This window comes from Misgurnus anguillicaudatus, chromosome 18 (genome assembly GCF_027580225.2).
Source record: "Misgurnus anguillicaudatus chromosome 18, ASM2758022v2, whole genome shotgun sequence".
Classification (NCBI taxonomy): Eukaryota; Metazoa; Chordata; class Actinopteri; order Cypriniformes; family Cobitidae; genus Misgurnus; species Misgurnus anguillicaudatus.
Window position 1 is genome coordinate 19603462 of NC_073354.2, and position 11950 is coordinate 19615411.

At 35.9% G+C, this 11950-nt stretch overlaps 2 protein-coding genes across 2 annotated transcripts; one reads left to right on the plus strand and one right to left on the minus strand.

The window, feature by feature from the left end:
- Positions 1-129: 129 nt before the first annotated feature.
- Positions 130-4562, minus strand: LOC129429254 (cytochrome P450 2J2). Its single transcript, XM_055185810.2, has 9 exons — positions 4300-4562; positions 3589-3751; positions 3337-3486; positions 3097-3254; positions 2787-2963; positions 2309-2450; positions 2023-2210; positions 1714-1855; positions 130-1165 (listed from the first exon to the last, which is right to left on the minus strand). The coding sequence occupies exons 1-9, from the start codon at positions 4480-4482 to the stop codon at positions 990-992; spliced, it is 1479 nt and encodes a 492-aa protein (XP_055041785.2). The 5' UTR covers positions 4483-4562; the 3' UTR covers positions 130-989.
- A 1242-nt stretch (positions 4563-5804) lies between these two features.
- Positions 5805-11722, plus strand: cyp2v1 (cytochrome P450, family 2, subfamily V, polypeptide 1). Its single transcript, XM_055185817.2, has 9 exons — positions 5805-6177; positions 6462-6624; positions 6711-6860; positions 7009-7169; positions 7273-7449; positions 7565-7706; positions 9590-9777; positions 10366-10507; positions 10669-11722. Exons 1-9 carry the CDS (start codon positions 5971-5973, stop codon positions 10842-10844), a joined length of 1506 nt encoding a protein of 501 aa, XP_055041792.2. The 5' UTR covers positions 5805-5970; the 3' UTR covers positions 10845-11722.
- Positions 11723-11950: the final 228 nt, after the last annotated feature.

An 11950-nucleotide genomic window follows, 5' to 3' on the forward strand; every position in this document is an offset into this window, starting at 1 on the left:
TTAAATTACACATTTTTTTAATTAACATACTGTAAATATCACATAAATAATTAGCATTTATGCTGTGCACATTACAACATAAAAAATGTGGTATGTATCTATACACTATTAGCATTAAAACATTGTAAATGTGCAGCATGGTCTTTATTGTTGCATTAAAGCCCTTACAGAAAGCATATGAACTTCATGTTTTTCACACATGGACAGTGTGAATTTCACATGTGAAACAAGCAGTGACTTGTTTTTCTTGTGTGATCCCATGGGTTTTTGCACATGTGAGATTTATGTGGCTTTTCCTGTAAGGGGGAAAACTTGGTACAATCACGGATGTTGCCTGATGGTCTCATTAAGAAAAAAAACAAGAAAACATGCTGTATGACATGACATTAATGGGTATTTTCAAACATTTTGGGTTTTACCCATGTCAAAATATTGGTTTTATTGACGGAAGGGTGTAAAAACACTAAAGCTACCCATTAATTAATTTATAGGAAATCTAATATGAAGAATAAAACTTAAAGTATTGCTTCAATAACACATCAGATGCATTGAAGTCTTACTTTGAGACAAAAATGTGAGAACTTAGAAAAAAAACCCTATCTATTTAATACAAAATTAACCTTTTATGAATTTCCATTATTAAATTAATCAAATAATTTCTTATTTTTATAATGCTTTCTGCAATGTTGCAATGTAATAAAGGTACAAAAGTTGTCACTGGGACAAAAAGGTACACCTTTGTACCCAAAAGATTGCATATTAGTACGTCAAAAGGTAAATATTGGTAGTTCAAAGATACATATTTGTATGGTACATAGGACCTTTTTCAAAGGGTACTGCCTTAGTGACAACTTTTGTACCTTTATTTTAAACTGTAAAATAATAAAAACATGCAATAATATCATAAGATATTCGATAGACATCATTAGTAAGATTTCTTTTTCCTTATAATGTACAGTTACCAAACGTGTTTGACTCTGGTACAAAGTCTAACGTGAGGTCACACAAATGCGGAAGGGAGAAGGAGCGTATGTAAACCATATCTCTCCGTCCAAACTGGGCTCCTCTCCTGGACATTTAGAGAATGTAAACCGCTGCAGTATGGTAGTGAAGAAAAGAAAAAGCTCCATACGGGCCAGCTGCTCTCCCAAGCATGATCTCTTACCTGTGAGCAAATCAATCAGACAAATTAAACATTTAAATGTGACATTGACACAAATATAATGACTCAACATTACATGCATGGAAGATAGCAATGAGCTTCATAAGAGCTAATATAAATTAACATTCTTAATGACAGCATCCACTGAAGACACATGCACTTTATTATAGACACAAAATGTCTGTGCCGATACTAATATTGGATTGCATCTGAATGACGATACATATAGTTTTGTTTTTTTCTTACATGCAGACATGTACTTTGTATATTCGAACAAACTGCAAATCTGTTTTCATTGTCACCCAATTCAAATTAATCACACAGCATGTGTTCTGATGCATTTGTCTGCCTCTTTTGATTGGCAGGATATAATCTATCGATATAATGCCAATAATGGGGAAAAAAGCTTTATCTCCTGATACCACTTATATATGATATATATGGTGCATCCAACAATGTCAAATATTTCAGTCAAATACATTGCTGTCATGATTAAATATAAGCATACCCCATTAATCATAATGTGGTGATATATGCCTACAAAATATTACCTGCTGAAAATGGCATGAAGGCATCTCTCTTTCGAAGCTTGCCATTATCATCCAGAAAGTGTTGAGGGTTAAAGGTCTGAGGTGTTTCCCATTCATCTGGATCATTCAGAACTGAAGACAGGTTTGTTGTAAGGATGGTGCCCTAATAAAAACATGGAAAATTATTCTGCAATGTGTTCTGCAAAATGTCTTAAGGATTGTATGCTAAATTAAGATTACTTTGCTACACTAGACTAAACTTTTCTAAGACTAAACTAAACTGGACCAAAAATTTTATAAATTAAAATAGAAAAGAATAGGAATGTTTACCTTTGGAACAATGTATTTCCCTATCGTAGTGTCTTTAACAGCTTGTTTCGAGGGTCCTAGTGGCAGAACGTTACCAAATCTCTGTATCTCATTGATAACAGCTTCAGTATAAGGCATGTTAACTTTGTCAGCCAAGCTGGGTTGACGAATCTGGCCAATGACTCGATCTATCTCTTCTTGGACCTTTACTGAATTACAATAAAACATATCTTGTCACATTTAAACATTTATGTATTACACCTAAAGTAAAAAATAAGTTAAATAAATATATATTTTTATCACTCACCCTGTATTTCTGGAAACTTTATCATAAAGAGCAAACCCCAGCGTAATGTTGTTGTTGCCGTCTCTGTTCCAGCTTCAAGCATGTCAAGGCAAGACACCACTAAACTTTCTATATTAAAGCCAGCTTCAGGGTCACTCTTTTTCTGTTAAAAGTGAAAATCAACATCTGTTGAGTTATTGAACTGTCTGTAAAATCCAGGCTAAAGTTTCATAATCTAATTGTGAGATTAAGGGCATCACAGTTTACACTCACTGATTTGACATTGACTGATTTCAATCTTTGACATGGCCATACTCACTCAATATTAAAGATATCAAGATTATATTTTTTCATTGAAGGTTTTTTACATTATGTAAGGTGATTTTATATTTAAAAAAAGTGGATCACAGAAAATGACTTCATGGGTTTCACATGAACAACTCCGTATTTTAACATTGACAATAAATTTGGATATTGTTCAGAATAAATAGCTTGTGACCTTCTCCATCTCTGCCAGGTAGGTATCTATAAAGTCACGAGGGTTTAAAGGGTCCCAGTCATCTCTGTGTTTTTTTATCTCTCCCCTCAGAAAGTCTGTAATCTTCTTATAGTTGGCAAACATTTTTTGGTGAGGGCCAGGTATGTATTCAAAAAGCCAAGGACACACATTGTACAACTGAAAAAGAATAGCACAAATGACAACAAATACTTATTACAGTGTGAAATGCTAAAGATGTTTATATGAACTGTATTTGGGGTTATTTGCAAATGCTTTCTGAGCATTTTCTGTTTTCATCATGAACCCATACCTGTACCCTAGGTGAGCCTGCTAGCTGAATGCATTCAGTGTCAAGGCGCAGGATGTTTTGGTAATATTCATCATGATAGTCAAAGCGCTGTCCAAATAACAAGCATGCAATGACATTCGAGATAGCACTGTTTAATGTGACCTGCGGATTGAATGGTCCTGTCAGACAGAAAACACAATTATTTATTTTCATAAGTATAATGATAAATGCATATATGCATATTTTTTACTTAGCTCATACCCTTTTCTGCCCTAAAAGCATCACAAAGGCAAACACACTCTTGCTGGATGTCAAACTCAAGGCTTTTCTTTCCCTCTCCAAAGGTTCGTAGATGGGAGACAGTAAACTTCCTATGCATGTGCCAGATGTATCCACTACTCGATATCATACCTTAATATATAACAACACAGTTTGAATAAATAAAAGGATTAAAGACAGTTTCACCGGTGAAAACCTTTGTTTAGGCATTAAAGTCAAAATGGTGTTACTTACCTAGTCCCTTAAAAAATTTGTCAAACAGAGGAATTTTTGGTCGGTCGACAAAGCAGTCAATCTGGCCAATCAGGGCTTCTTTTACCAGTTTATATCCAGACACTATAACCATTTTATGACCGCCCACTTTTAAGCTGAATATCTTCCCATAGACTTCAGTCAACTAAAATAAAGCATAATACATAAAAATGTATACTTTCTGCAAAAGTTTCTGGTGGTTGACTGCAACATTTTGCTGTCATGCAGTTTATCGAATAATGATATCAAACTGTATAATTGACCCCATTTGCCCAGCTTTTTTACTCTGTGGTCTCTTTTTGCACATAAAATAATTTAATCAATCAAACATTGCATGTCTTTTATTTATTTGATAAGTAGTCATGTTGGACTGTCAGCTTGTAGTAAATGCATGGTACTTAACAAGACCTCACCATGGGAGTTTATATAATAAAAAGTGACAGCTGGAGACAATCAGGATAATAACAGGAAAGCCAAATCGCACTTAACAGGAGCGCAAACTAAAAGTCACAAAAGTCAACAAAAGGCACATCAGTCAATCTGCCACAGTTTATTTATTAATGATTGATTTACTGTAAAAAAAAAAATTACATATCTCTCTTAAAACAGAAACATATTGTCCAGAAACATTAAATCATTAAATCATTCCACTCTGAAATTACACAAATGAACAAATTATAATTTTGCTCCCACCTTATCCATGGTCTTAAAATCCATCTCAGTAAAGACATTTCCCAGGAATGGTAAAGGCCAAGGTCCCGGGGGGAAATTGTACGGATTCTTATTCTTAATAACATCTACTAGAAGCAGAAAAACAACAAATAAAAAAACCCAGCATTTAAAATCAAGGTTGTTGAATATAAATTGTAGGATCATGGTGTTTAACTGATCGACTGTCTCTAGACAACGAGCATTTGCGCTCTGCAGCCTATAAATATTTATGTAGTTTTTGTCCAAGACTGGGAAATGTGGACAATAGAGGGGGGTTGGAGGAACATTACATAACCACTTTAAATTCCTGGAAAAACGAAAGAGACACATATGCTAAGGGTGCCCCCCACAGGCCTAATTATATTTTGGTTACAAGTTTGTATTTGTTAACAAATAGTTAATGCATTAGCTAACATGAACTTTCAATGAACAAAAATGGTTCCCTGTGAGCCAGTGAACTACATTTAGTGCTATTTAGCACATATTTAGCTATTTAGCACATTTTTAGATGCAGAAAAATAAATTAGACTTGTCTCTTTCTCTATTTTTATATTTCAGTTTTACTATAATGAGTTTTAATTAATAAAAATTGTGGTGGTCATTATATACTTCCTTTGTGTGGGGAAGTAATAAAATAATAAAACGAATATTATCATAATTATATAATAAATATTTTTGCAGTATGCATTGACGTCAACTTTCCACATGACCACGTAGGAGCACGCCCTGTTGAGTGGCAAACGTTCAACAAAAAGGCTGGTTTTCATAGCGGCTGCTTCGAAAATGCCAGTAAAACTGACTATTATCAGCTTAAATTTAATTTAGTTGTACTTGATAGCAGAGGTGGACAATACTTAGTTACATTAGTTACATTTTCCAAGCATCTGTGCTTTATTAGGGTGTTCGTCTTGAAATTTTTTTTTACTTCACTACATTCGAAAGCATAGAATCATACTGTGTTTTCTTTAATACTGCATATTAAAATGTATTTAATATCTAATTACATTAAAATTGTGTTATTTTACTTGAGTAAAAGTATGTACTTAAATATTAAATGTAAAACAAAAAACTTGTATTTATGAAATGTAATAGTAAAAAGTATGATAATTTGCTTTGGAATGTATGTTTTCCAAACAAAAACACTGATAAAATACAAATACTTGAAGAAATACTTTTAAGTAGAAAGTAACCTCTGCTTGATAGTGACCCTAGCAACTTGTCAACCCACCTGTGGTCTGTGGACGTTGGCATGAACGAATTTACTTCTCCTTTCGGTGTTTTTTTTATTTTATTTTTTTTGCAGTCTGAGATATCTCCGAATTCTTGTTAATCTGTTAGTACAATCTATCGCACAACAGCCTTTTCCCCATTTAGACCATAGACTGTGATTTAGACGCGTTTTCGCTGACTTCACACACACACAAATGCTGCCGCTCTGTCTTTTGCCACTCAGTGGGCGTAACCGCAGACACCTTTGACGAAGGTGACGTCACGTGGGCACAAACGTTTTGAACGTCTGACAGAAGTAGGTTACAACCTACGACGCGAGACGTTGTGTTATTGTTTGGCACTTGTTTTGTTGGAAAAAACGAAAGTAATCAAGCCAACTGTAAACGTTTTGCAACGCATATTTTACACCACAATCGCGTGAAAATGGTCCTGAAAAACTTGCTGCCTTTTGCTTCAGGACTGTGGACAGACACGGGTGCTTTGTTGCTGTTTTTCTTCCTGTTTCTCTTGATCGCGGACCGTCTGAGGAACACAAAAGCCAGAAACTATCCACCTGGACCGACACCTCTCCCCTTCATCGGGAATTTATTTAATCTGGATGCCAAACAACCTCACATTCACTTGACGAAGGTAAATCACAGTTATGTTATGAACATAACATAATGAACATAACATATCTGCACATATACAGTATACATGTGTATATATACTGTACATGTGCAGATATGTTATGTTCATAACTTTAGGTATTGCCCTAAACGTTACCAAATAAATAAAGCTGCATTCAAATGAGATATATGGCATACTGGCATTTTTTGACTAAAATGATAAATAATAATAAAGTAAATGTTGTTATTCTTAAATATTTTATTTAATCATTTTTCCATAACTCTCTCCTCTCTTATTCCCTACAGTTGTCAGATCACTACGGCAATATTTTCAGCCTGCGCCTGGGAAGTCTGAACACTGTCGTTGTGAATAAATACAGCATGGTAAAGGAAGCTCTTATTGATCAAGCAAACATTTTCACAGGCCGTCCAACTAATGATGTGCTTGAAAGAATAATGAAGTGCCAAGGTATATATTAATCTTTGTGAAAAAAGATCTATTATTAATCTATTTAGCTGCTATGTGATACTTTACACTGTGATGTCTGACAACAGGTGTAACCTTTAATAATGGCTACAGCTGGAAGCAACAGAGGCGTTTCACTCTTAGTACTCTCAAATATTTTGGTGTGGGAAAGAAGAGCTTGGAATCCAGCATCATGGAAGAGTACGAATTCCTGCACCAGGCAATCATGGATACCAATGGTACAGTGTCTGTTTTGTGTTGATGTTTTCAAGGTTGTTATAGTTAGAACCACATATTATGTTTGTTTTAAGATATTCAAACTTATGTTACCTCATGTTATTGGACGACCATACTGAGTTTGAATTTTACACTTTTACATCCTCTTAGGAGTGCCATTCGACCCCCATTATTTTATTAACAATGCTGTCTCCAACATCATTTGCTGCATGGTGTTTGGAAGGAGGTTTGAGTACACCGACCAGAGGTTTCAAAAGATGCTAGGTCTGTTGTCTAAAGCCCTTAAACTACAGACATCAGTGTGGATTCAGGTACTCACTGACTGAATAACAGTATTGGTGATGATTATAAATATATAAGGAGTTCAGATGCAAAACCATTTATGTGTGCTACTTATCCATTATTCATTTATAGCTTTATGGGGCTTTTCCTGCTATAATGGATCTTCTGCCAGGACCTCATAAGGACCTTTTCTCCTGCTTTGAACAAGTTCGTGATTTTATTAAGGAAGAGGTTGATAAACATTATGAAGACTGGGATAGTTCATCACCCAGAGATTTTATAGACTGCTATCTAACTGAGATGCAGAAGGTACTTTCTTGCTTACATTTAACAAAAAAGAACCATATTAATATATTTTAATTAGAAAAACAAAGCTAATGAGAGACTCCCTATGTTGTTTATAATGCCTCTGTGTTGTTTATAGAGAAAAGATGATCTGGAAGCAGGATTTCATGAAGAGGGTCTGCATTACAGCGTTCTTGATTTGTTTGTGGCAGGAACAGAGACCACATCAACCACACTTTTGTGGGCTTTTGTGTACATGATAAAATACCCAGAAATCAAAGGTAATATGCTCCAATTTCTTCTAAATGTGTCCAATGAAATATGTGACGTGTTTTACATAATGATTTTTGTAGGGGATTGTAGGTTAGTTAAATTTAGTAGTATGTTAAAGGGTTCTTTCCCAGACTAAAATGCATGTTTGAGGTGCCTTAATTTAAAACATCTTGCACTGAGGTATCTACAGATGGGAAAATAAGTATTTGACACATCAGCATTTTTATCAGAAAGGGTGGGCTATTGACACAACATTCACACCAGATGCAGCCATCAAGCCAAACACTGGACTCATACAAAGAAATCAGAACACCCAAGTATACAAGTTGAATCATAATAAATAAAGTGAAATGACACAGACAATAAGTATTGAACACATGAAGAGAACAAGGTGCAAAGTGGCATAGAAAGCCAGGAGATCAACTGAAATCTGTCAGTATTGAGAGAGAAACCCTGCCCCCTAGCAGTACTAATTGATATCAGCTGCTTTAGTCCTAATTGATGGCCTATAAAGGCTTCTCATTACCCAGGAGGCACACAGGAAAGACTTCATAATGGGTAAAGGCAAAGAACTCTCTCAAGATCTTCGTAATCTTTTCATTGAAAAGCATTTTGATGGGAATGGTTATAAGGCCATTTTTCAGAATGCTGAATGTTCCTGTGAGCACTGTAGGGGCCATTATCTGGAAATGGAAAGAGCATCACTTCACCATTAACCGGCCACGATCAGGTGCTCAACGTAAGATCCCTGTCCGTGGAGTCCAAACAATAATCAGGAGAGCCAAGAACCACTCGGGCAGAACTTCAGGAACTGAAAGGTTTCAAAGAAAGTGTTTCAAAGAAAACTATAAGCATTGCACTGAACTGCCATGGCATCCATGCACACTCACAATGCAAGACTCCACTGCTGAACAAAAAGCATGTTGAGGCTCGGTTAAAGTCTGTGAAAGAGCATTTGGAGAAGCCTGTGGATTATTGGGAGACTATAGTATGATGAAAGAAAAATTGAACTTTTTGGCAGTCCTTCTACACACCATGTTTGGAGAAGAAATGGCACTGCCCACCACCCCAAGAACACCATACCAACGGTTAAGTTTGATGGTGGAAGCATCATGGTTTGGGGCTGCTTTTCAGCAAGGGGTACTGGCAGACTTCATGTTATTAAAGGCAGGATGAATGGAGAAATGTTGATAATGAAAAGAGGGTGGACATTTCAGCAAAACAATGATCCAAAGCACAAGGCCAAGGAAACAATGAAGTGGTTTCAAAGAAAGAAAATCAAGTTGCTTGAATGGCCTAGTCAATCACCTGACCTTAATCCCATAGAAAATCCATAGAGAGAACTGAAGATCAAAGTTCATGAAAGAGGCCAAAGGAACCTTCAATATTTAAAGACCATTTGTGTGAAAGAATGGTCCAGAATCACTCCTGAGCACTGCATACGACTGGTCTCTCCATATAAGAGGCGTCTAGAAGTTGTAATCCCCAAAAAAAGGCTTTTCTACATAGTATTACATAAAGTGTGTTCAATACTTGTTCCCTGTGTCATTTCACTTTGTTTATTGTGACTCAACTTGTATACTTGGATGTTCTGATTTCTTTGTGTGAGTTCAGTGTTTGGCTTGATGGCTACATCTGGTGGAACTTTTGTGTCGGTGGCCCACTTGGAGGTCCCCTTGCTGATAAAAGATGCTGATGTGTCAAATACTTATTTTCCCCGCTGTATATCAGTGCTACAGTTTTGTCTCAAGATGCACACCAGTATTGTGTTTTTGTAAGGTCTGTTTGTAAAAACTACTTAAATGTCCTAATATAACTAAGACATAGTCCTGCATTAATCTAAACCCTGTCCGGGAAACTGCCCTTTAATGTTTTGTGTTTACACATTCAGAAAAGGTTCAAGCAGAAATAGACAAAGTTGTTGGACGATCCCGCCGACCCAGGATAGATGACAGAGCCAACATGCCATACACTGATGCTGTCATTCATGAGGTCCAGAGAATAGGCAATGTTGTGCCCCTCAGTGTGCCAAGAATGACCAATGAGAATACAATATTAGGAGGATATTTCATTCCAAAGGTGAGATTCCAAAATCTCAGTAAACTTTCATTTAACTCTACGCCAGGTAGTTTTATTCAGCCAGATCAGGAGTGATCCTTAAACGTTAAGTAAGATTTGTCATTTTAAAGTGGTTCAGAAATCTACAACTTGACAAATACAATTTAAAAAAACGTCCCGAATGTGCGTGATGTAACTCTGTCTGAAGCACCCACCGCTAGCCTAGCTTAGCATAAAGACTGGAAGTAAATGGCTCCAGCTAGCATACTGCTCCCAACAAGCGACAAAACAACGCCAACACTTTCCCATTTATATGTTGTTATTTGTATAGTCACAGTTTGTACAAATAACAAGGTGATATGAGACACAGCCATCTTTTAACTGTATACATACTGGGAACTATGTTCTCAGAAGGCGAAGCACTCCTACTTTGGCGAAGTGATTAGCGCAACACTTGCGCAAACTCTCTGCTCCTCACCACAGGGCTTCTCAGGTGCTGCGAGCAAATCACTCCCCAAGTAGCAGTGCTTCAAATCACAACATATAAATTGGAAAATGTTGGTGTTATTTAGGTTGTTTGATGTCACTATTCAATATTTTTATTCAAAGGGTACACAGATCATACCAAACCTGACATCGGTACTTTCTGAGGAGACAATGTGGAAGTCACCAAATGTATTTGACCCCCATAATTTTCTCAACACTGAAGGAAGGTTTGAAAAACCTGAGGCTTTTATTCCTTTTTCAGCAGGTACATTTCTTATGTTCACCTTACAGATTACAGAATTTAAACTGCATGTAAAATGTAATAATGTAATAATATTGCGTTTTATTTTAAGCATTTGTTTATTTTCCCATTTGCAAGCAACTGTATATGCTATATAAACTTTAATGTGTTTTTTTTCCTCTCAGGAAAACGCTCATGTCCAGGAGAAACGCTTGCACGTACGGAGCTGTTTCTCTTCTTTACATCCCTTTTACAATCTTTCAGTCTCTCTCCTGCAGTGGGAACTCAAATAAGCCTAGACTTTAAATTTGGAATGACACTTTCCCCAAAGCCATTTAAAATAGGTTTCATTCCCCGTTAGTAGGATTACACAAATTTTGTTGCAATGCACATATTGTATTCTAGAAAACTGAGGTTGTACTGATTTATGTCCAAGTAAAATTGCCTTTAGTATTTCAAAAAAAAACAAATGTTACCTTCAGGGAGCAGGTGAAAATGTCATGCATTCCTTTTCTCATTTAACATTCCAGGCATGATGGACATGGCTACAGGCTATGGAGGATGAAGTATGACTTGAGTGTAAAGAAATATATAAATAAATGAATAAATACAGAAATAAATAAATTAATGAATACATAAATGCAGAAATAAGTAATGAATTAAACCCATAAATAAATGAATAAATACAGATATAACAAAAAAAAATGTGTCAAAAGTATCAGCTTTTAATTTTATTATTTTTGCACCATTTGTGTTATACTACATTTATTAATGCAGTTCTACATTTATTTATTTGTGCATTTCTGTGTCCGTATGTTAATAAGGGCAGTCCCACCCTCTCTCGATTCAGGATTGTTTAAATAGGATTATTGTGTCTGTGGCTCCACTACTGCGGCTACATACATTGGTGGTGGATGAGGAGATTCCCCCGTTCATATGTAAAGCGCTTTGAGTACTGGGAAAAGCGCTATGTAAATGTAAGGAATTATTCTTATTATACAATCCTTAGGTGACTTCTCTTCCAGTTTGTAAGGCTTAGATGAGAGGCTCTAGTAAAGAACTGCACATGGAGTAAATTATTTTGTGTGTGAGAGAAAATATGATTTGTTCTTCTAAGTGAAATGATAAAGGGGTAAGATTAAGAATGAAGCAAAACGGAATAATTAGATGTAAATAAAGTTTAATCTGTGTTACTTTGTGTTTACCAATAAACACTATTGCAACAATTACTCTTGCAAACCCCCAGTCCCTGATGATTTCTCAGCCCCTAATGTTTTAAAAACCTAGAAACGCCTATGAGGTTCCATGCAGCTGGTAAATCATATTTTGCTTATGAATATATATATAAAAGCATGCATAGCATACACGCCAGTGGCGGCCGTTAACTTCTTTTTGAGGGCGCACGATGCGAAGTTTGTCACAACATGTATGTAGCCCGTCATGTGTGTGGTTCGCAATTTCAAAATA